The 24563-nt window shown below is 40.7% G+C and overlaps 2 protein-coding genes across 4 annotated transcripts in view; one reads left to right on the forward strand and one right to left on the reverse strand.

Moving 5' to 3' along the window:
- The first annotated feature begins 1026 nt into the window (after positions 1-1026).
- On the forward strand, positions 1027-15856 carry LOC105925895. Its single transcript, XM_012861988.3, has 11 exons — positions 1027-1457; positions 7634-7748; positions 8459-8605; positions 9425-9511; positions 9629-9716; positions 9801-9937; positions 10021-10167; positions 11563-11649; positions 11915-11990; positions 12098-12174; positions 15391-15856. The coding sequence occupies exons 1-11, from the start codon at positions 1363-1365 to the stop codon at positions 15520-15522; spliced, it is 1188 nt and encodes a 395-aa protein (XP_012717442.2). The 5' UTR covers positions 1027-1362; the 3' UTR covers positions 15523-15856.
- A 4024-nt stretch (positions 15857-19880) lies between these two features.
- Positions 19881-24563, reverse strand: part of arhgef19 (Rho guanine nucleotide exchange factor (GEF) 19) — a 28721-nt gene continuing 24038 nt past the window's right edge. For all 3 annotated transcript variants that reach the window (XM_012861984.3, XM_036131387.1, XM_021316127.2), the window contains exons 11-16: positions 24456-24545; positions 24190-24353; positions 23080-23238; positions 22911-22990; positions 22721-22825; positions 19881-21454 (exon numbers count right to left, since the gene is read on the reverse strand). In XM_012861984.3, coding sequence (XP_012717438.2) covers positions 21300-21454; positions 22721-22825; positions 22911-22990; positions 23080-23238; positions 24190-24353; positions 24456-24545 — 753 coding nt within the window. In that variant the 3' untranslated portion in view covers positions 19881-21299. The remainder of the gene's footprint in view (positions 21455-22720; positions 22826-22910; positions 22991-23079; positions 23239-24189; positions 24354-24455; positions 24546-24563) is intronic.

Genomic DNA, 24563 nt, shown 5'->3' on the forward strand with positions numbered 1-24563 from the left:
TTTATGCTTATTTTCCACTCTTGTTTTTTTTTTTTTTTTAGAGCTAAGTTTAGATTAGACCGGTTTGGTGTTTTTTTCTTCTTCTCTTTTTTTTATCATTGCTAATAATTGTGTATAAATGTCCTCGTGTTTGCCACTGTCACACCCAGATTTCCCCATTGCGGGACAATAAAGGAATTCTCATTCTTGTTCCTACACTGAAGCACGCCATTGCCTCCATAATGTTTTCTGCTTGCTTTGCTTCCAGAAGAAGTCCAGGAAGATGCTGAAATGATCCTCATAGTTGCTGCACATGAATCCTATTGAGAATCCCTGCTGGGATTTGAAAAGGTAAACCTAATAATATGAATGAACTGGAGGCCTTTTGCTATGAGGACTGTGCTAAGATTTCCCCAGGAAAGCTACAGATACTGTATGAAGTAGACAGCAAGCAAATGTTGCTGTACTGAGTACTAAAGATTTTATTTTAATAGAGGAGCTGAATCATTTTGAGGCTGTAGTAGTTACTTGCGCATTGGGGGCTATGTAAATAGTTTTTGCTTGGTTTGTTCATTGGAAACAGCTTCTAGGGTGAACAAACTATTGACCTAGTTCGCAGTAGAGGCTGCAACTGTATTCGTAACCTTCCACAGACTCAACAGCCTGTGTGCAAACCCTCTCATCGTCCTCTAACCAGGAAGATCCCTGCCAGCCTGCTCCCCACAGCTGTTGCAACTTGTTTTGACTGCAGTTTTTCACCTCACCGTGTCATAACTCGTAATTATCTCAGTCGACGAGCCGCATTCAGGGTGGAAGCTGGCAAACACGGGCGAGCACGACCGCATCTTTCCCAACAGGAAGTTTGCTTCATCATCCACCTGCTTCTCTGCAAGGTCTCCAAGGACATCAATGGTCAGCGTGTCTCTGAGCAACACCACAAGCAGCTTTTATTTGTCACGCCTCAGCAGATGCCCAGCATGTGTGCAGAAAGCAAAATAAGCAAAGTCAGGAACTGGCTCAGTCGTCTACCGCCACTTGACAGGAAGGAACAACTTCTGAGCAGTGACTCACCAAAAGCTCAACGCTTTTATCTTCAGCTTTTCTTCAAGAGCCGCGGCACCTTTTGTTCTAAGGACTCTACCATGATACGCTCCGCATGCTGCCCGAAAGGGGGAGCTATTGCTCAGCCTCCTTCTGCCTCCCCCTCCTCTTCTCCAGTGAACAATTTCCTCTTCTAAACACCAATCCCCCCCACCCCGTTTTATCTTATGTGTGTCACACACACACACACACAAACTCCTTGGATGATCGCCTCGGCAGATGGTTCTCGGTGCGTGGACGGCTTGCTGAGACGAGACTGAGAGGGCAAAGTCCTCGCTTGTCATGGGATGCTGCAGCGTGACTCAGAGGCACACAGGAGTGGACGAAGTGGGTCCAGATGAGATCGAACTCCTGGAACTACCTGGAGACAATTTGGGGTAAGGTGCCGGCAACAGGTTTTGGGTTTAAGGCTGTCACCTGTTCAGAAACAGAAAGATGAGAAGGAAGAGAGAGCTGCAAGGCTAAAGGGGAGCATTATGCGTGGATCTCACTTACAGATGGCATATTTATGTTAGCAGGAACATTTTTCTAAACATTATAGTGTAAGTTCTGGAAGAGGAAGTGGTGGCAGTGTATGAAGTGAGAAAGGCCACCTCTGTGGTTTCTTCTGGCATTTTGTGTGTCACGTTGTAAATGCAAAGCAAAAGGGGCTCCTTTATGTTTGCAGAACTGCTCCATATTCTGCAAAGCCTTGCTCAAAGCCTTAGTGTGGTTTCTTCAAAGGTTCAGAAGCACTAAAGAAACTGCCAGAAACTGTAATTAGATTAACATTTCCAGACCAGAATTATGTGGTTTCCTTCTACAATAATAAAAAAGATGAATATGAGTGTTTTGGATTTAAAGATGGACCAGAATCTTTAATACATCTGAATTATTCTTTTCAAAAACATCAGAAGCTTAAAAAGTTTCCGTTTTGGGGGCACCTCCTTTTTCACCCTCTTGTAGATATCATCACACAACATGAATTTGCATATTTAATGCTGAAGGCCATTAGAAGAGCAAGTTAAAGTGGTTTTGGGTGCATAGGATTGAGAGGATGTTAGTATGCTGGGAAACTTTAAATATTTGTCTTGAATTTGTTTTAAAACTCAGCAGTCACCTCATTTTCAGGATTGTAAATACATGATTGACAACCCAGGTTTTTTCCCCCCATTCTGCCACGTTGTAGCCTCAAACCTCACCGTATTTTGTTTTTTGTTTGTTGGGATTTTGTGTGTTGGGATTTCCATTGTTAGACCAACAAATAATAGTGTGCCCATGTATTCTATTAAGCTGACATCCCCAAATAAAATTCAGCGCAGAAGTCACCTAGTTAGTAAAAAGCCATCTTGTGTGTAATTTAATCTCATTACATAGCAACCAATCTTTTCTGTGCAGGCCTCCAAGGTTTGTGAGAGAACATTAGTGATCAAACAGAATCATGAAGACCCAGGAACACAGCTTTGAGGGAAAAACCTGAAGAGAAGTTTAAAGCAGGGTTAGGACATAAAACACCATCCTAGGATTTCAACATCTCGTAGAGCACATTTTCTGTAAATGAGAGCATGGTTAAACCTACATGGCAGTCCACCTAAATTGGGAGGCTGGACAAGGAGAATGCTTTACTCTGGGGGAGCTGCTGAGATCCACAGCTCAGGTGGAAGAAATGTGCTCCGATCAGGCAACCCCCCCCCCCCCAAAAAAAAATAAATAAATAAATAAATAAATAAATTGCCTAGATGCAGAGCTCTATCTGTGGTGGAAAACTAACTGAGCAGATCACCCTCAATATGGCATCTCCACAGTGAAGCATAGTGGTGCTCCGGAGATGATTTTCTTTGGAAAGCACATGAAAGCTGCCCAGACCTGAAGCAAAACCTATTAGAGGTGCCAAAAGATTTGAGACTGGGGTACAGGCTTCCTGGAGAACAAAGACCCTGAACATACTGCCAGAGCTTCAGTGGAAAGGTTCGGATCAAAGCATATTCACGTGTTAGAAAAGACTCGTCAGAGACTCTTCAAGAACAGGAGAAGAATTACAGTCTGTGTGGTTCACCATACTATGGAATCAGGCGGGTAGATCAACCTCACAATTTTCACATCTTTATGTGTAAAAGATTTTAAAAACTTGTAATCGTGTTTTTTTTTATTTTTGTCTTTGTCCATCGATCATATAAAGTTCAATAAGAGGAATAGGAAATAAAGGTGATACATCAACGAGGGGCATGAATGCTTTTTGCAGGGCTATTCATGATGCAGGATGTGTTTCATGTGTTTCAAACTCCGGCGGATCTGCAGCGAGTCACAAATAGTTGCACAAAAACAGATGATATCAGCAGCCAGTGACATATTTTAACCCTCAACAGGCAGCAGACAATCTTAACGATCACTGTTCCCTCGGCTCCAACCCGCCAAGCCGGTGAGGCGACGCTGACGCGATTAGCAGATTACTGGGAGACAACAGCGTGGACAGCTTTAATACAAAGTAATGGGCTGGACAAATCCTGGCTCAGTCTGAGGCAGCGGGGATTAACAGGAGGCTAATCAGAAACAGGAACTACAGCTCCTTATGGGCACATCAATTAATGCCCCTTAAATCAGCTGCACGTTCAAGACTGCAGCGCGCACACAGATGGGTCTTTGAGGAGGAAATGTCTGACTTGGAAAAATGCCATGCATGCTTTAATGTGGATACCCAGTCAAATCCAGCAATGCACAGAGTGGTCACCATGCTGAGCTGGTTGTGTCAGAGCACACTTCCTCCACAGTGGGTGATGCAACTTGTTTGCTGAGGGACACGAGAGAAAGTGATATTTCTTTACAAATGTAACACTTCATCAAGATATACTTCCTGGCTGCATCTTTGTTTCCATTAGAGATTGGTTTGTCATAATGAAAACGTACAAAAAGGAAGTGTTATTTACAGAGAAAAACTTGAACCTTCCCCACAGGGCACACACACCTCTTCCACCCAGGAAGCCACAGTTAAGGCTCTGCTTGTTTGTCACACCAACATACATGTTTTAGAAACCTGTTTTGTTTTATTGTGGGGGATTATCTGGGGCAACACGTTTCTCAGATTTGCAGATGAAGCTTCACTGATCTGCTTTCATAACATCAACAGATTGGCTCTGCAGGTTACTGTCAAATTTACAGTTTTGATTTGTTTTTGTAGAAAATGTTCATATCCAACTCTGGCTACTGAATTGTTAGCTCCTATGGAGCTGTGACTGAATTTCTTTTAGATGGGGCTGCTTATTAAAAATGCAGATATTACCCAGAAATCAAACTTTGAATCATCTTGCTTAATCATCAGATGATGGCAGCTCTGAAGGGCATCTTTCATTTTAAGCACATATAGGAGTTCTTAAGCAGCTACGCAACCATAATAAGCATTTATGACTCAAACAAGGTTAAAATCTCATGTTAAAAGTATTTCTATTACTCACGGGTGGGTTTCCCAGTCAGTCTGTATGAAAGCTCCCCTGGTGGAATACAGGAAGTGATGCAGGTGAAGGGAAATACAGTCCTTGTTTGTTTCCCAAAGTAAGCACTGTGGTATAAGGAGCAGAGGCCCACAAGTGTTTTTCGAGCAGTAATAATTCCTCAGTGTTTATAAACCTTAACTAAGTGCTGGTTTATAACAAGCAAAAGGCCAAATATTGTTCTTTTCCTGCATGGAAAGGTGGTTCTTTGACTACAGGTATTAATCTTTCCTAGCAGGGGGCTGTTAATCGTCACTTTGATATATTCAGGCATCTTAATCTGGTAATTTAATGAGGAAACAAATTAGCAAAGCTGCAAACTGACTGGAAGAAACATATTGTACCCAATAATGGCTTGTGATTTATGTGTTTTTTTTTAAATCAAAATGGCCATGTTGGTCATTGTTTAGCTCTCCATTGTCTGAGAAAGACACAGTGTTTGGATGTTTTGAAGTGGGAATTTTTGGTGAAATTGCATTGCAGGGGCTTGATGGGCTAAGTTAGACTATATTAATGCATCAAGAATATATCAGCCTCATTAAATATGAATTCATTTTAAAAAATATTGATGAGTTCCAGATCTTATTTTCTATCTACACTTTATTCCTACTTGCTTTTATTATGTTTTATTTTTGCTATATTTTAATCATGTAAAGCACTTTGCATTGTCTTTGTACTGAATTGTGCTATATAAATAAATTTGCCTTGCCTTGCCTTATTGAAAAACCGTTTTGAAAGAGGATTTCTTCCTCAGAGGGAGCTAATTTCTAACATTCAGGCTTACATCCGTTAATTAAATAGTAATGATTCAAAATTAAAATGGATTGAATTATTTATGGTAACTGTTAAAATCTTCCCGAGTTGCTAAATGAACAAAATAAGATCATTCACTTTAAAGGTGCAATGCAAGATGCAAAGTCGATGCCACCAGCATAAAACAGATAAGGGTAAATTTGCCCATATCTAAGATCATTTCAAAGGTATTTTTGAAAAGCTTTGGGGGAACTTAAATGTGTGTGAAAAGTCAGATCCGACATTCTGAAATACACCACAGCTTTTTTGATAAGATATCTAATCGATACACAATTTTTTAGCATTACGAGTTCTTTCCTTTCATTGCTTGAATTAGTTGTACATAAGCAAACTTACAGTAAAAACACTAACTCTGCTTTTGCGTCAGCAGCCGGTCTATCAGATTAACTGTTGGTACTCTGTAAATATTGGAGAATTGTCCTAAAATACCAAGAATGAGGGGAAGAAGAAGAAGAAAAGTCTGAAGAAATCCGAGGCAAACTTTCTGGGAGCACATGCGATTGATGCTCCTTGTTCATGTTGTTGTTTTGTGTCCTCGTTACTTCTGCATCTCATTGATGAAACTGCAGAGACTCTCAGTTTGACTTTGTTTCTGTTTCTAACGCCCGTGTACTGACTGCTTCATCCCTCTCTACAAAAGCCCACTCGTCAACCACAGAGCTGGTTGACACCTTCCTCCTACAGACATTCAGCTGCACCAATTACTGGGTCTCCTCACTGGTGGAAATCGACGAAGACGCCGTTCAGACAAACAGGAATCGGAAAAAAACTCAACATAAATAAATACACAACGAGGACAGTGTTGTTTCCCATCGGCTGCATCAACCTCCTTCTGACTCCGAAATGAGAGTCCCTTATCAGAAAACTTTTAAAGGATGAGAAATGCTGCAATATAATCTGACAGGATGCATTTTCTGGCATTGAAAAGATTGTCCATTAAGCATTTTAAGATCTTTGGAGTACAGATCTCTTAATGGCCTCGTTTACTGCAGGGATGATGAAATGATGCCCTGCAGAGACTGCACTTTCTGGTGAAACTTAAACATGCACCACTCTCTTCCACCATCCTAAGACCATTCAGCAGTTGAGTGGGTTGACTTCCCACACCTCAGCACAGGACTCTAGCTGCAGTACCTTCAGATATGAGGGCCCTGCAGAGGACAGTGAAGGTAACGGAAAGGGTCATTGGCTCGTTCCCAGGATCTGTGTTTGAGCCAATCCTCGACCCTGAGCTCTTTAAACAACTGGCATCTGTAAAATGGTGCTGCACTGTCAAAAAGCAGAACCACCAGACAGCTGCGCATCTTTCAGTCTCAAGCTGTTAAAATGCTGAACTGCTTGTTAAGGCTGGAAAGGTTATGTTGATGCATCTGTTTTATCCGGGTCGGGTTTCTACGGTGCCTCGCAAACACCAGACCAAGGCAAAGTGAGGTTGGTACGTGCAAAGAAAAGGACATGTTTTTCTTTCTTTTTTTTTTTTTTTAAACAAATAAAAACTAAGCGTGGTGGAAAATTTACCTTGCACATCACCCAAAACACTCTGCCAACACGGTGAAATATGGTGGTGGCAGCAACAAGGTATGGGAAAGCTTTTTCCTTACCAAGGACAGGGAAGCTGATCAGAGTTGACGGAAAAAGGCGAGGTGCTTTAATACAGAAGGATCTGGAAAGATCACAAAATATGGAAAAGTTCTTTTACAAAATGCTGTGTCTTTGATTACATTTGTACACCAGCGTGCTGAATGAGCTGAGAGAAAGGCTGACTCAGATTGCTGTAAACTATTCGGTTTACACTGAAATGACAACAAACATTCATTGTTGTTCTGACCTGAGCAGAATAGAGGGTAAAGCTGCAAACCGTCACTAGAATACAGAAGCAGCCGGTCTGTCTCCCCTCTGACCTTCATAATCTGATTATGCTTGGCTGGGGGGGGTGGGGGGGGGGGGTGCAGACATGCTGTTAACATCAGGTTTTAATACTGTTCATCCTTATGTTATCTTGCTATTGGCAACAAGATCTATTGCCAGCTGAAGACTGCATGTTTTGCAATGAAGAAAAAAAACTCCCCCCAAACTGACAGTTGGTTTGCGCTGCTGACGCTCAGGAGCGACTGTGGCATTCGTGCCTCCAGCAGCAGAGCTGACTGAACACCCAGCCATCCTACACAGAGGCCACAGAGCAAACCACTGAACTGTAGCGCGCTCGGTGCCCACTGCTGCTACGCCATACGTCTGTCTGATTGAAGTCTCTTCTGTGTTGCATGCGTGTTTTTCAGTGTATGGAGTCCAGGTGAAAACAGAGTCCAGGTGTCGGTGAGGAACAGCCGAGACGAGCAGCAGCTACCGCCACAGCCGCCACACAAAGCCTCAGCGCGACACCTGGAGCAGGAGGTCAGAGCGAGTCACGCGCCCACTCTTCAGAGCGACACTTCTTATTGCTCAGGCAGACAGACATTTTCAACTTCCTCACATGTACCATGTGTATGTGAAAGTTGATGGTCTGTTTTTTGCTAATAAATAAAGCTCTACAGGGGGAAAATATCCTCAGATGACTGATATCTGTTATTTTATTTGAAATGTAAGGAACATAATCTTTGAAATTAGCCTTGATCGGCTATTGTTCAGACTTTCTAAAGGAGTCCTGGAGTTTTCTCTCGCTGCTTTTTCACTCATTTTGGGCTGGCGACCTGTCTGTATGACAGGCCGCCAGCAACTCTTTTCTCTCATGTTGCATGTTATGTCTATGTTGAGTGACCCCCTATAAAAAGGCCCATTCTGCAGCATAAGGAGCAGGCAGTAAAATAGGCAATAGAAAACTTGCTTGGGGAATTCAGATTAGCCTGTTGTTCAGTTGTTGGTTCGTGACCTTCTGCAGGTCGAGCCACCCTGGGCGGAGGATAGCCGTGACAATTATTTCAGCACCTGCTTTCCAGCCAAAGGGCAAAGAAAACTTTTTCTGACTTTAAGAGAACTTTTGCAGTTTTAAAACATATAGTTTCTCTCTGCAGTAAGACCCTGTCTGAGTGTCTGCTCTTCTAAATCCAGAAAACCTAAAAGTATATATAACCTGTATTAATCAGCAGACGTTCTTGTGCCTGCAGGTGGTGCTGTGGGGCAGGAGCAGAGATGAGCTCCACCACAGGATTTACTCTCAGCAGCCAATCAGGGGCTGGGAGGGCCAACCCGCTCATGTCTATGGAGAGGTCATCTACTCATCTCTGGTGTCTCTCTACAACAGCTACACGCAGGTAACATGGGAAACTGCTGGGAAAGCACTGGGAATCTGACAAATGAAATCATCCACCTCGTTGCAAAAAACTTACCTCCTGCCAAACCCCTTTTATACAGGTTTGCATCCCTGGGAAACATTTTTAAAGAGCTCTGAAATCAAATTATCTTTTGCTGCAGAAACACAATCTCCCAGTGAAAGGAATTGCTGCTATCTAGATTTACCTTTTATGTTTTTACCACCCTTATTGCTCTCTGCCCTTTCAGTGGTGGTAAGATAAATATAGTATGTCTGCATGAAGCCTCTGTTGACAGTATGGGAAACATGAGGTCATTTAACTTGAGGTAATTTGTTGCTATTTAAAGGTTCCTAGAGAACTTTAAAAAGTAAATAATACAATAAAGATATAAAAAAAATAAGAATAATTTCATGTAATCTAAGTGTTTGTTAAGAGTTACAACATCTGGGGCTGCGGTGACTAAAATAAAACAAAATAATTATTTTTTTTATGTGGGATTTTTTTTACACCACTGACAAAATGTTCTCAAATTTTTTAAATATGATATTGCTCATGGAATAAAAGATAAATCCATTAAAGGCCTTTTCTACTTGGCTAGTATAGTTCGACTTTACATCCTAGTCAACATGTACATCATTCTGGTGTGTTTTCTATAAGGTGTTTATTCATAGTACACCTTGTTTGAATATATTGCATATACTATTCCTTACTAACATATTTGTCCTGTTTGTCCGCTGCGTGCCATTGAGGCAGAACATGTTCTCTCACTGGACTGGTCAAGAACAGAAAGCAAGTCACACCGTTTCCTTGTGTTCACAGGAAACCAGTGAACAGTTCCTGTTGTTGTTCTCTTTTCACCTTCTGATGCTCTCTCTGGACCACTCCCGAGAAGACTTCATCTATGAGGTATTCTATTTGCCGTCAAACCATTTCTCAAGTCGGCTAAAAGATGTGCCTCTGCCAAAAGTTGCCAATAAGCAACATGTCACATAAAGTTTGCCTTTTTTATTTCCAACCCGGCAGGGCATCCTTCCTGTCTCTGGGCTGTCTTTCCGGGCTGTATCCCTGGATCCAGATGTGTCACATTCACCACACACATTTGAAATCAGCAGTGAGTGGAAATCCCTGATCTTGGCGAGGATGTGGCTTGAGGCTGACGCTGAGTTTTGTTTATCCTGTTGTTTCGTTTATCCAGGTCCAATGGTGGACTCTAAGGTGTTTATATGTGCCAGTGCTACAGAGTTACAGAAATGGATGCAGCACATAGACGACAGGAGATACAAGTCCATGACGCAACCCCTGAGTCCCTCCCACTGTGCTCTTTCTTATCTCGTAAGGCTTTTGCATCTGTTGAACATCTGGTTACAGCTGTACGTGACCGGAGCTAACGCTCTGCTTGTGTCTTTGCTCACTAGTTGCCATGTGATGAGAACTGGAAGAGAGAGGAGCTGAAGAAATACGTACTGCAGGCGCCCATATGGAGCTGGGAGGGCTCGCCTATACAGCACATGGGTCATCCAGGATACATCTCTATCGTTCACATCATCAACACTCAGAGACAGGTCGTCAGATTTTCTGATTTCACCGGCAGGATTGCTTTTTAAGAATAATCCCAACAGGCCTATATCTTATTACTAGACGGGGAAAAAAAGATGTTACTATAATATTAGATGTTAGTTCCCCTTTTCTACAGTAGCTGCACACTGTAGGTCTGCCATCACAAGAAGCCTGTCTGTGTGATATTCTATATGGCTGTTCAGGTGTATATTTTACCTACAGATATAAAGTATTACTACAAGCATTCTATTGGGGAAAAAATGTGTGTGACATCGTTCAGAGGAGCAATCTGCGAAATATTAAGAAGGCATTACTTTTTATTAATAAAATGTGCATGTGCATTTTGGAGAAAAAAGCAGCAAACTTTCAGCATCATCGACAGCGGAGTAAAAAGGGGGCAGCATCGTGCTGTGGGTTTGTTTTGCGGCTGGAGGGACTGGTGCACTTCACCAAATAGATTTCATCTCGAAGAAAGAACATTCTGAGGAGTTACTGAAGCAATGTCTCAAGATATGAGCCAGAACATTTCAGCTTGTGGACAATTTGTGGGCAGAGTTTAAACGGTGTGTGCAGGTAGAAAGGTCTACAAACCCGGTTCAGTTGCACCAGTTCTGTCAGGAGGGATGGGGACAAATTTAAGCAAGCTATTATCAGGAGTTGGTGGAAAGATACCCTAAATGTTTATCATACAGTTTAAAGGTAATTGAAGCTATGGTATGCTCTAAGGAAGTGACCTAAAGCAGGAAAACCTTAATTCAATTCAATTTTATTTATATGGCGCAAATTCATGATACATGTCATCTCAAGGCACTTCCCAAAGTCAAATTCAATCAGATTATACAGATTGGTCAAAAGATTTCCTATCTAAGGAAACCCAGTAGATTGTATCAAGTCTTGACAAGCAGCATTCACTCCTCCTGAAAGAGTGCAGAGCAGAGACACAATAAGAGACGCAAAAAAAGCACAGAAGCAAACATTGATCCAGGAATCTGTTCTATGTTAAGTATGATTTAGTGCCATATTCTGTGTCTTTTTATACAGTGTATGTAAACATTAGTATTCAACAGTACCTGTTAGATTTCCTGTTGACTAAATGCTAACACTGACAATGGTCGTACTGAAGCTTGAACTACTCCCTTTTCTCTGCTCAGACTGTTGCTGCTCTACTGATTGTTTCTGATGTTTCTTCAAAATGTCAACCTGTAATTTTGCTTTTGCTGGCAAAAGAGATAAAACACAAAAATTAAAATAGTATCACATTAAAATTATGTTTAATCAGTGTTTTTTTAAGTTTTTTCTTTTTAAGTATTCGTTTTGTGTTACGTCTTGTTTCTCGCATGGGAAATGTTGTTTTGGGCAGTTTTTAACTAATGGAAACATTGTGGGCTTTGCTCTTGCAGGGTCTCCAAGAAAGACTGATGGTTCTCTTTCCTCATGATATCTTACTGCTTTCTGTTGACAGCAAGCGGCTGAATGTAAAATATGAGGTACGGTATAATGACTCTTAGAGGAGAATCCATAATAACAGCTCCTGAACCACACTGACACAGAATTGTGTGAAAGCAATCATTACAGAGTGTTTAGGTGTTGTTTTTTTTTGATACATGACACATAGCTTGGGGGAATATTTTCCAACTCAGGCCTGCTGCCTGCATGTTATTTTCTTTGAAGAGCTGTTAAAATCAAGAAATATATACGGTAATATTTGAATGAAAATGAATGAACTGCGTACGTCCATGTTGTCTGTAACAGGGCAGGTTGGCTCGAAACAGCATCAAAGCAGTGGAGCGCTCAGCCCTTCCCGGACGGCTAGAGTTTGAGCTGAGAGGTACAAATTTGAGAAATTCATTTTATTTTTACTTTGCTTCTTCCTTTTTTTGCCTGAACGGAAAAAACCAAGTGCGATTTGATAGAATGGCTGTTTTTGTTGTATAGGGGAACTGCTGGAACCGCTGCAGATCTCCTGCACCAGCGTGGAGGATTATCAGACCTGGATTTTTCATCTGCAGCAGGTTAGACTGTGTTGTGTTTAAGCAATCAAACATATTGCATGAGAAAGATAAAATCGTTGATGGGCAAAGAAGCATTATTTAGTCACCATTAGGGTAAAATACATACATTTACCAGCCACTTTGCCAGAGACCATTTTAACTGTTTTGATTCCTAGTGGCATAGATTCAACAAGGTATCAGAAAGATTCCTCAGAGACTTTGGTTCATATTAACATGGCAGCATCCTGCAGCGGCTGATTTGTCAGCGGCCGCAAACACGTGATGTGAAGCTACCCAACCCACCACATCCCAAAGGTGCTCTAATGGGCTAAGATCTGGTGACTGAGGAGAACACTGAAGTGCAGTGAGCTCATTGTCACGTTCAAGAAAACTGGTGATTTAAGCTCTGGGAAATGGTGTATTACCCGTCTAGAAACAGCGATCAAAAGATGCTACATTGTGCTCCTTGAAGGAGTAGATATTAAAGACAGTAACAGCAGTACGGTGTGCTGCTCCGATGATGCTCAGTCAGCACAAAGTGTGCCAAGAAAATATCCTCCCACCATGAAACCACCAGGAGCTGCCGGGACCAGCAAGGCAGGATGGAGCCGTGCTTCATGATGTTTTTGCCAAATTATCAACCTACCATGCAAATGTTTCAGTGGAAATCAAGAAACCTCAGACCAGGAAACCATCCAATCTGTTGTTGTCCAGATTTGGCTGTACAAATTGTCTCCTCGCTTTCCTGTTCTTATCTGATAGGAGTCAGGTAAGGACTGGTTGTGTGTAGGCAGCTTATCAACAGTTTCAGAAAATCTCCAAACATACACAGTAAATCTGTCTGAGTAGAATTTACTCAAATTGAAGAAAATTTACTCAGAAACAGAGAACAATTGGTCCCTCTCAAAAATAATTTCTTAAATTTTCCTCAGACAAATTTATTCTGTACCATGTAACACCTATGACCATACCATGTTAAAAGTTACTCAGATCCTCTTTCCTCCCCATTTAGATGCTCGGTTTGAATCAATGCAAGTCATCGTCAGCATCTAAATGCACTGAGTTGTTTGCTGTTTGTGTTTACATCAGTTGAACAGGTGTGCCTAATAAAGTGGCCAGTGAAGAACTGGTTTCAAAGAAGCCAGTTCTACTACTACTTTGAAAATATTATTTACTGAATATTCAATCGTCCAGTTATGTTGAATCAAACCAAGGGGATTATAGTTAAAACATCTGATTATAATCGGCAGGCTTTTCATTGCCATTGACATTTGTCGAGGTTGTATTCTGTTAAGAGGCAATGAACAGTGAACAACTTACCAGGAGTAGATAAATCTCTGAGCATCATGTGATCAGTTTTAGTGCAAACAGTGATTAAATGTAGGGACTAATGATAGCAGATTTCTGTTATGTTGGAACGCCTCCAAAGTCAAAATTGTCAGAGCGGCCCATGAAAAAGCTGTTTATAATTCTTTAAACTGCCCTCCAGCTGTTTTTTCCATAGCTGTCCATATATGAAAAAGAAAGTACACTCTATAAATTCCCAATATGTACACATTATATGAAATGGGGCCACATCCAAAGTGATACATGCATGTTAAAGATGTGATGAGACTTTAATTTCCTCATGCATAGATCCACAGAATGTATTTTTGATATGTTGGGATACCTAGTAGGATACTTAGTACACACTATGTTTCCGTCCAATTGTGGTGCGAATTTTGAAGGAACTTTTAAAATTTCACAAAAGAAAAAGAAATAAAATGCTAATTAGGCATATTTCCGTCAGAAGTTGACGTTACTCATGGTTGTAATAAACAGGAAGTGCAGGTTACAAAATAGCATGGACAACACATCTGAGAAAAACAGAGAAAAGTTCAGGAATGCCATGCTATTAAATAAGTGTTCTGTTGTGTCATTTTGCTGTTTCCATCAACCTTTTCTAATGGGATCTATCAATTGAGCATTAAAAAAAGTTGATGGAAATGCAGCTAATCTGAGAGCAACAACAAAAATACTGTAGGGGTTCAGGTTACACATATATAGCCACATTATATGCTTAAAAAAGACTAAAAACCATTTGAGCATGATAAAATAAGGTTATATCCACCAAGACTCCATCCTGATAATGTTTTTATGACCCTTTTTGTGGATAAAAAAGCCCCAGCGCTGGCGTGATTAGCAGCTGTAAACAGATGTGCCGCCATCTACCGGCAGCATCGCAGAACTATCATAATGCCGGTTTACTTAATTTATAAATCACTTGCCGCACCGAGCCTGACCCTCTGAAATGTCTCGCAGCAAAGCGGCAGCTCGGCGTGATCGAAGACCAACCGTTATTAATTAAATGAACCGATCTACAGCAACTTTAAGAGCCTCGTATCAGAACATTTACTCACATCGGTCAACTCTGTGGTCACATCTGAGCCTCGGCAGGTTTAACGTCTGCTTCATACTATATTCCAGTCTTTTCCTTGTTGGAATCATATTTTTTTTGGTGTTTTTTTCACAGGGTCTTGGACAATTCTTCATTGTTTCACTGGCAGATGCTAATAGCCGTTAGCTGCCTCCTTGTTTTAACCTCTGCTGCGCATGCTCACTATGTTTGCTGCTTTGTTGATATTTACATGGCTTAAAGGTCTGTACATAATCCACAGGAGGTGCACAACCATAACATGACATCATTCCCATTGATGTATCATCTGGGCCAAAGCCTTTTCCTGTGTAATGTGATTGGCACTAAATTTGGAGGTGCGGTTACTTCACTGACAAACGCTGCAGGACGAGGGACCAGGGAGAACTTCTCAGGATTTCTCCACTTGAGTTTTTGTGAAGTAGGAAATGTTCTGAACAAAAAAAACCTAACTTTGAACTTGGTCTTTCCCTTCCACTTAAGAAAAGCTAATCAGATATTATTTGACGAGATCTAGTAATCAGCGATAAAGTGGGTGTGCTTGTTACTCAATTTAAAGGTCCAGGATGGTCATTTGCCGACTTTGTCCTGGTCCATTTTATGGTTTTGCCCCCTTAGTAAAGGCATTTGCTGTTTTTAGCTTGCTGTCAATCAAACAACATTTAAATAAGTTTATTTTTGGTTTTAGGAGTGTTAAAGGCAGATTACAAAAGGCCTTCCTCTTGTGTTAGAGAAACTATCTTCTCAGTTCTTTACTGTCTTTGCTGATACACTTTTGCTTATTGCAAGGTTGACTTTTCTTTCTCTCTCTATCTGATCCACAGCCAAACAGAGACAGCCACATTATTATGAGTCTGCCCCCTCCTCCATTAGTGCCAAAGCTGCAGAGGAACGGGAAGGAGTACCAGGAGCCGATCTTAGCAAGCGACCAGTGTCACATCAACGGGCGGGGGTGACCCACCAGACTCTGATAGATCTGTAAAAGGTCCCTGTGAATATACAGCAAATCCAAATCACCATGTAAATTATGTATTTATTACTGTAATGTTTGCCAGTATATGATAGCACAAAAGGTGGAATGCTCTTGTACTAAATGTTAATATAGTCGGGTAAGTTGAACCTATGTAAGAAGCAGAACAGAGAGTTTGGCCTACTTCAAGTAGGTCCTGACCCGGTTTAAGAGCAGAACATAGCTGCAGAGATGTTAGATATATAGAGCAGAAAGCTAGAGTGGAACAGGTTGTACATATCTGTATGTAGATCTTTACTAATAAACTGTTTTCAAATGAACAAAGAGTCACTTACTGAGCACAGCATGAAACAAGTATCTGTATTTATCTTAAATGTTTACAGTAGCGTGCAGAATTCCAGTGTTTTACAGCAGTCATATTGATCATGGCTTCAGGATCAAAACCAAAAGCTTGCACCTGTGAAAGTGATGTTTCTGCGTATAAATTACAGTCATAAAAAAAAGAAAAGCAACCGAGTTCGAACTCTTTATACATAACACCATCTACAGTAAAATACATTTACATCAGAATCTGGAGGAATATAAATACACACGCTGCAACAGCTTAAATTACAACAAACGGCTAATTGACAGAGAGTCTGAAACATTTGATGTGCCACTGGAGGAGCTGATTATAGTGGTCTATGAACTGGTGTCAGCTCAGTTACACTGGGCTGGACTGAGAAGAGCTACCGTGGACAAACACTGACTTTAACCTGGGTTAACCGAGTTAAATTTTTTTAATTAGCATCTTTGAAGCTAAAATTCATATTACCCACACAGGTTCATAAATGCAATCAGAGGTCAATTACCAGCTCCGGTCAGAAATTTACATCCGCTCATGGGCATACGTTTCCTTTTAATTAGGGGCTTTAATGATTGCTATCCTTTCTGTGAAATTCGGGCCTTCAGACCAAATTAGACCTGCTGGAGTTGGCACGCTGGTAGACAGCACATGTCCCTTTTAAACTACAATCCCAGAATGCTCTGCAGGCTGCATCACTCAGACCAATAGGCACCCCCTTACTCTGTTGGCATCCAGAAACCACCGCATGCTACTACCAGTACATCGGTAGAAGAAGTGATGCCAGGTATCTGGGTTTTTAGCTATGAAATCTTTTGGCATCTGTGTTTGCATGTACTCAAAGCATTAAACGTCGCTTGTTTCCGCACGAAAAGGTTTATTGTTAGGTATGGAGAGAAGGAAAAACATTCTCAGTTGTAGAATTATTTCAGATAAATATCAAGGCTGCCCCGCGACCTTGTCCAAGTTTGGAGTTTTGAACTTTCGGTGGATTTTCTCTGATGTGTCAAAATTATACATACAGGCTTAAAAATATCTACATATATGCCCAATAATATTTAAAATGTCCAATAACATTTCACTGTCACAGAGAACTGCATACATTTTGTAGCCGTCAACGCCATTCTAAGCTAACTCAGGCAGGACATTTGATCACTCAATTTATTAGAATTAGAAGAGCATTTTAGAATTGTCTTTTTTAACAAAGTTCATACATTTTTATTATGGCGGAGGTTTGAGTCTTCCAAAAAGCTTAATGCTAGCCTGTTTTATCTTTTCGTTTTGACGTGTCTTTGGATACATTGTCCACCCTGTTGTGTCCAAGGATTCAGTCAACAATCTGTCTCCCTCAGATGAAAGTAAATTAGGTAGAAAAAGACTAAAGCCTATCCTGGAGCATCAATATTCCTGTCCATATTGAAGATTTTTATATTGCCCTGGACTGAGTAGAGGCAAACCGAGCATGAAGCCCCTGCATAAAAAATCAATAGCTTCAAACACGTCTGAAATTGACAGCTGCACCCATGGACAAGTCAAATCTATTCTAGAGAAAAGTTTTATGGTCAGACAGCAAAAAAGATTGTGCTATCTGGGTTATCACAAGAAGAATGGGGGGCAGAGTAAAGTTTCCAAATCTAAGAAAACTGTCAAGCAATTGCTGGTGGTGACATTCTGTTCAAACGAGTTGGTTGAAACTTGGACACACTATAGCTGTGTGATGATCCCAAACACACGTCAGACTAGCCTCGTGAGACCATCCTGATCTCGCGAGCTTTCAAGGTTTCACTCGCAGATCAGTCTGGCTACTCTCCGTTAAAGAAAATTTGGAGCCGTTCACCAAACGAACGTCCAATCAGCGTTGGCTTTGAGGCGGGTTGAGGTGTGACGCAACGAGAAGCGCGTCAGTTCAGTCTAAACAACATGGCGGCTTCAGCCGATGAAACTAGCGTTAGCGTGGCTATCGAGCAAGTTTTATCGGAATTACAGAGTATTTCTTTGCTGAGCTAACGAGCCTTTACCTGCAGCAGCAAGAGTAGCTTGGCTTGTGGTTGTGTTTTCGTCGTCGCTCGTAACAGAGCCACGACGAATCTGATTGGTTCATTTGGCCCGTCTATCACCAACATAGGCCAATCAGCTAACCAGTATTTTCGCCCCTTCCCAAAGTTACTTCAACGGAAGGTTTCCAGATGGATATGCGGAGCAAATCTATCTGGCGGAGTCAGGTAAACGTCAGACTAGTCTAGCAGTGAACAAAGGAGGCTGACATGGCGCTTCTGCATTAAAGCTGCTGGAATGGCCCAAACTCAACCCTTTGAGATTGATTTAATAGTCTTAAAAACTACTAATTTTAAACATAACCAATCTGAATGAACCTATACCAGTTGTTTTAGGAGTGACAAATTTGTCCGCCTGGAGGTCATTGATGCTCCAGTGAGCAAAAGGTTGAGATGCAAATTTCTGACCCGTACTCTACATGTTTGTTTCTTGCATAAAAAACATTTTTTTTCCCTTATTTACAGTAAGAGATATAAAATGGTCTACCATAACAACTGTTAGGTGGTAGGTTCACAATCTTAAAAAAAAAAACAGCAGATTTCCCACATGGCTGTGTACTGACGTGTTTTTTTTAAATATACATTATTCTCAGTAGTAAATAGTGCATCATTAGTTGGGTTTCTATTTTCAGCAGCGAAAGCTTTGGCCAGTATTTACAACAGCATGATGGGGTGCTTGAAACTTGCTAAAAAAAAAACTGTCCATGTGTTTCAGAAACATGTGCACCTCTGACTTAACTAAATTATAGATTTTGAGGAGAGTTTGTACAGAAAATTGTTGCTTTCGACACAGGGAGAAGCATTGTCTCAGGATTCGTGCTTCTGTATCTGGTAAACAGAAGAATGGTAGTTTTCAAAAAGACTCAGGCCAACACTTGTTTCTTTATTCTTCTGGTTGAAAGGAGCCAGACTTGTAGTCTTTGAAAGGAGTCTGAGCAGTTGCCCAGTAAAGAACAGGTTCTGTTTTTTACTAGCTTAGACCAAAAATCTAATGAAAACCTAACTTGAGGAATGACACAGTGTTGTGTCTGGATGTAACAGACAACTTATCAAAGACCAATCTTAAATACGTGATGTCCCAAAGACAGAATTTCTTCCCAATTCTTTATTTGATTTTTTTTCTTGATTCAGGGCTTTGCTAGATTTTCCCATTTCGTCAAAACATAAATTGCAAAAATTCTGCAGCAGACAGTTTTTCTAGCCCTGACAAGAGATGCACCAATCACAGTATCTGTGACCAATTCTAAATCTTCATTTTTTGTAAAGTTTTTACCTGGCAAAACAGAAGCGGATTAATATTGCTCTTCAAGAGCTAAACATAAACTACTTTGAAAATGGAATTGTTGTGGCAGTAAAGTGTTTATAGTGAAATGTGAAAAAAAAAAAAAAAAGATTTCCATAAAAAACAGTCCAAAGTGACTGAACCATCTCTCTGCATCACTGAAACCAATTAAAAAGAACTACAGCACTTCAACTTCCCTCCCTTTCCAAACAGATGAGAGTTTGTTTAGTTTTTTGCGCTCCTGGAAAAGATGTTCACCATTTTAAGAGGTTATTTCTTTCATTGTACATAATCTACAAGTAAATCACTAACTAAATTATTCAAATTAAAAGCTGAGAGCACAAAAAAAACCCAAAAAACTCTAATTTACTGTAATACCTTATATTTTTTACAACTATTGACTTACTGAAGCTAAAACCTAGCCGTAGGAAGCCTCTCTGTGGGGAGAGAAAGAAAGAGAAAAGTCGGCGGTGCCCAACTCTGCATTCAAATTTCAACCCTCTATAATTTCAACACAAAGACAGAGCTGATATTTTAAACAGTGTTGAGCTTTTACATTAGCTGGTAGCATGATTAGCATGGTGAGCATTAACAGCAGACTTTCAGAGTCTGTTGTTAATAATGGAGCCACTTTGCTATAATTAATTTCGTTCCCTGTTATTTCCTGATGACCAACACTGTGTTTCACTCGTCTTTGTATGATAAGTGTGTTCAAGTTGTCCGTCAAATGTACTAATTAAGAAATAGAGTAAATTGTGTAACTATGCGCATTAGTAGCAAATAACAATTTTGCAACTTTATGTGTTGAAACACTGAAGATAGCAATATGTGTGCCATTGGTTTAATGAGATAAACTAGTGGAAGTGGTAATAAATTCTTTCTACTTGTGACTGGTCAATACATTCGAGATATGAGGCGGCCATATTTGACACAGAAGTCAGGGCTGCTGCCTGCTGGGCGAGCTCCGACTTTCCCATTCAGAATACCAACTTAAGGGGATGTTTTCATTGTGTTCACAACTGGGAAATCTGAAATGCTACTTCTGAATACAAAAGAACACACCATGGCTCCCTTTTGTAGCAGCCTGAACTAGCAGCCTAGAAGCACCTTACATCTCTGTGCTTCCTCCTTTCAAACACAGAAAATAGCTAACTCAGTCATCTTCCCTCAGTAACAACTTCCACACTTGAAAGCGATATTGTCATTCCAACCTGTAACGCTGGGCGAGGTGCATTCATTGATCATCTTTAGTTTCCAAGCGGGTAATTCGCTATCTAGTGCTAGTCTAGTGAAAATTGTTGGGCTCCGGTTACCGGTTGGTTTCTCAGTGCATCTCTAGCTCTGCCATTTCTTTTAAGACTTCAACTTGTCGAGTTTCCTTTTGCAACAAGGAAACATTGCACACGCAGAACATATGGGGAGAGCCTTCCCTTTGTAGGATTCGACCGAACTTCATAACCTGCAGAATGACTAATCTTTCAAAGATTTTAATCAAATCTGGCTCCTTGGTATCAAAAGCCTGAAGGCTTACTCATTTTGCACAGACCTGCTGGTGTTGATTTGATCAAATAAATATATTTTATCGTCAGTTTCTGCTTAAGATTGGTAGTAAATAGAAAACACAGTAGAGTTTTCAGGCCTTGCGAAGTGAAAAAGATTATGTCTAAAGCCTGTGTCTTCATGCACTTCAGCAGCAAATATCTGATAACATGCATGGATCCTGTGTGCCTTCCCAGGCTCATTTGACTTTATGGGACAATCTGGACTGAAATTCTGCATGAGAAATTGTATTGTTTCAGTGTTTCTTTAGCATATCCCCAAATTGTGAAGTAGACCTGAAATGAATGAATTTAAATTATATGAACATGCAGAAGCTTTACAATGTAAATGTTAACTTTCCTACATGCTCCTTTAGGGTAAAAGCTCTAATCTAAAGATGGGAAATTAAAATTCTTCCAGCATGTTAAAGAAAAAACAACAAGTCTTATTTAGCCCCTGCTACACATGCAAAGGCAACGGGTTCATCTAAAATAAAACCCATCAACTACAAGTTCATAAATGCTGAAGCTTGACAGTAAATGGTCTCAGTCCTCCCCATTCAGTTTCTGTGTGACACATTTGATGCGGATATTCTCTCGAAGGTTGCGGATTCGCGCGCTCCGACTTGTGATTTCCTCTACGTAGGTTTTGGGGAACCAGCCCCGCTCTCCATCTGACAGCCGGATGCCCTCCACCCAGCCTGCAGAAACACACCAGCATCTGAGGTTCACACTTTCCATTCACACAAGCTGCTTTCATTGAGATCTGTAATGAAGTTTACATTTAGCCCTTAAACTTTTACGCATGTCGTCACATTAAAGCCACCAACTTTAGTGCATTTTATTGGGATTTTAAGTGTTACACAAACACATAGCAATGCAATTATGTAAAATGTTTAAAAATAATAATAAACAAAAGTCTCAAAAGTGTTAAGTGGCCAGTAGCTCAAACTCTGTGTAATTGGACAGAGAATGTGAATATCCATCTTGCATATTCTAGATAGAATAGAATAGAATAAAATGTTATTGTCATTGTCACAAATACAAGCAACAAAATTTGTTCTCTGCTTTTAACCCATCACCCTTGGGGAGCAGTGGGCTGCCATGTGCGGCGCCCGGGGAGCAATCTGGGGTTAAGGGTCTTGCTCAGGGACCCAGAGTGCAGGCACTGGGAATCAAACCAGGTACTTGCATCCTTCTCTGAGTGCAAGCACACTGCTCTAACCACCAGGCCAACACTCCCCTAGATTTGATTTAGGTCTGGACTTTGACTAGGCCTTAGCAATAAATGTGCTTTGAACTAAACTATTCCACTTCAGCTCTGGCTGCATGTTTGAGGTTGCTGTCCTGTTGGAAGGTGGGAGTGGTGGCCTAGTGGTTAGAGCGCTGGGCATTTGTGTGTTGAAGAGGCCGCAAAGTTTGCCGGTTTGAAACTCTGGGTCCCTGAGCAAGACCCTTGACCACAGATTGCTACAAACAAAAAAATCAAATGCAACAGAAAAAGCTGCAAAGACAAATGTCACATTCATTGAAGACAGAAGGATGCAAATGCCAAAACACACAAATGAAAGAAACACCTGTTGTGTTTGATAGTTGCATCTGTTTTCTCCTGCATTAGTTTGTTTTTTGTGTGTTTTGGAGTTTGCACCATTCCATTTTCTGTAACAGCAGTGCTTTTCTTTTGCAGCGTGTTTGGTAATCTGTGGTGCATTCGGTCGTTTGCTGTGCGTTTGCACCCGTCAGCCACCGTACAAAACACTTTACAGATTTAGAGGTGCAAAAAATGTTTTGAGAACCATGCATCCTTTTTATTCCACTATACAATTTGCCACAAATTGGTAGTTAGTTTATAATAAAAATCTTAAACATTTGCCTTGAAGGTTTTGGTTGACAAAATCTGAAAAGATTAAGGGCTGTAAGTACTTTTGCAAGCGCACGTGTCTGAAACTGGTCCTCCAGACTCTTACCATCACTTGTAATGGTTTTAGCGTGAAGAATGTCAGCTTTTTCCAGCGTTAACTCGTCATGCTCTTGGGCCTGATAGCTTTTGATGCACTGAACCTGGGATATGTCTGCAATAAAACAGGAAAATAAGGAATAACAAGCAGATTAGTGACGTGATCTCGAACTGTTACACACTTACGGATATCTACTTACCATAATTTTCATTGGCCTGCTCGATGTCTTCAAATGGATCAGATGGAAACATTGCTGTGATCCACCTCTGCTTACCACTCCTAAGAAGACAGAACCAATTAGAGCCGTTAGCGTAAAACCCATGCTGTGGGTAAAATGACCTGAGGAAGCGTTTACTTTACTGTCTTACTCAGTGTGTGATTTGAGCAGGATCTGATGCTTGAGCTGCTGGCCTTCGCACAGCTGCAGATGGAAGATGAAGCCTGAGATGCCTTGCAGTTTCTGACTGAGGTCTTTCACTTTGAGCTCTCCAATCTTAGCGTGCACAAAGACCATGAACTTCCACGTACTGTGGCAAAAAAAACGTGAGATTGTGCCATCAATAGCTAAATGTAATATCACACATTAACAAGAGTGACTAGTGAGGTGTAATTATGTTTCTACGTCTTCACGTTAGCAGTACAGAAACTGTTTCATTTAGTTTACCCATTTGTTTTCCTAAGGATACACTGAATATATTTTGTTTAAAAAAATGACGCTAAGTACGCTATGGTGGCAGGAAAGCTGATTAGCTCTGCAAACACGGTGTGGCATCTCAAACACTGACACTTTGATGCTTAGGGAGAGCATGAACAGATCAGTAAAAGTCCAGTTTCAACATCAGCAAAGTATTAAACATGCTGGATGGCAATAGTTAACATTCTCACAATAATCATTAGCAACATGTTGCTAATCCCGTGAAAACTCAATGCTAAAAAGCAAACATGTTACACAATTTACACATTTTAACGTTGACAAATTATGTTAATGTATGTCATCTACACCTTAAATGGAACTGATGCAAAGGTAGCAGTGACTGAAACTAAACATTTGCAGATCCTTGAAGCGATTATCTCTACTTTTTGTTTTGTTGTGCTGGAAAATTACACTATTCAGTTATTAGAATTTTAATCTAAAAGGTTGCTGAAATACTTTCTTTATATTCATTTTCCTCTAATATTTTTTAACAACACCTTTCCTTAAAAAAGGGCTGCAGTATTGAAAATGGTGCCATATATCAAGCATTTGTCTCAAGTTGGTTTTCTTTTCTGCAAGAATTTATAAAGGCATTCTTTGGTCAGACCTCTGGCAGCCTCTCTTCTTAGGATTTATTATTTTAGGGAACAACAGAAGTTTGCAGCTATTGGGAAATGCAACAAAGCAATCTTCACAACAATATAAAAGCAGTTGTTTAGAAAGAAATATGGAATATGAGCATTGCACTAAAAAGACAGACACGTTTAAGTTTAGTGTCACTCACTCCTTCCTCCTGGACAGCAGCAGGCAGTCGTTAAACAAGTGGAGGTAAACAGGCTTGGTGGGCAGCTTGAGTTTTGATCCTGAAATGCTCATCATCTGGGTGTCCACTTCCAGGAGTTCACCATGTTTTACCAGCCATCGGGACTGAGAGATGAGAGGAAAGATCTGCACAGGAAAAAAGATAAGTCACAAAATGAGCTTCATACTTGGGTAAATAGTGTCAAAGCTGCTAAAAAGAAGTACGAATACTCCTCAAACATAACTTACTTTGCCCTCAAAGTGGATTTTCTTGTTGAGGTGAATAAGTTCCTCCATCCTCTTCATTGACTGCACGCTGGAATTACACTCTCTGATGATCTAAGAATGCACAAACCA

This window comes from Fundulus heteroclitus, chromosome 1 (genome assembly GCF_011125445.2).
Source record: "Fundulus heteroclitus isolate FHET01 chromosome 1, MU-UCD_Fhet_4.1, whole genome shotgun sequence".
NCBI classification, from domain to species: Eukaryota; Metazoa; Chordata; class Actinopteri; order Cyprinodontiformes; family Fundulidae; genus Fundulus; species Fundulus heteroclitus.

Bases quoted from the DNA above. Each gene is read 5' to 3' on its own strand.
- LOC105925895 (XM_012861988.3), top strand. From the start codon at position 1,363: ATGGGATGCTGCAGCGTGACTCAGAGGCACACAGGAGTGGACGAAGTG. The intron at 11,650-11,914 runs GTACGGTATAAT...TGTCTGTAACAG, and splicing joins GGCTGAATGTAAAATATGAG to GGCAGGTTGGCTCGAAACAG. The intron at 12,175-15,390 runs GTTAGACTGTGT...TCTGATCCACAG, and splicing joins GGATTTTTCATCTGCAGCAG to CCAAACAGAGACAGCCACAT.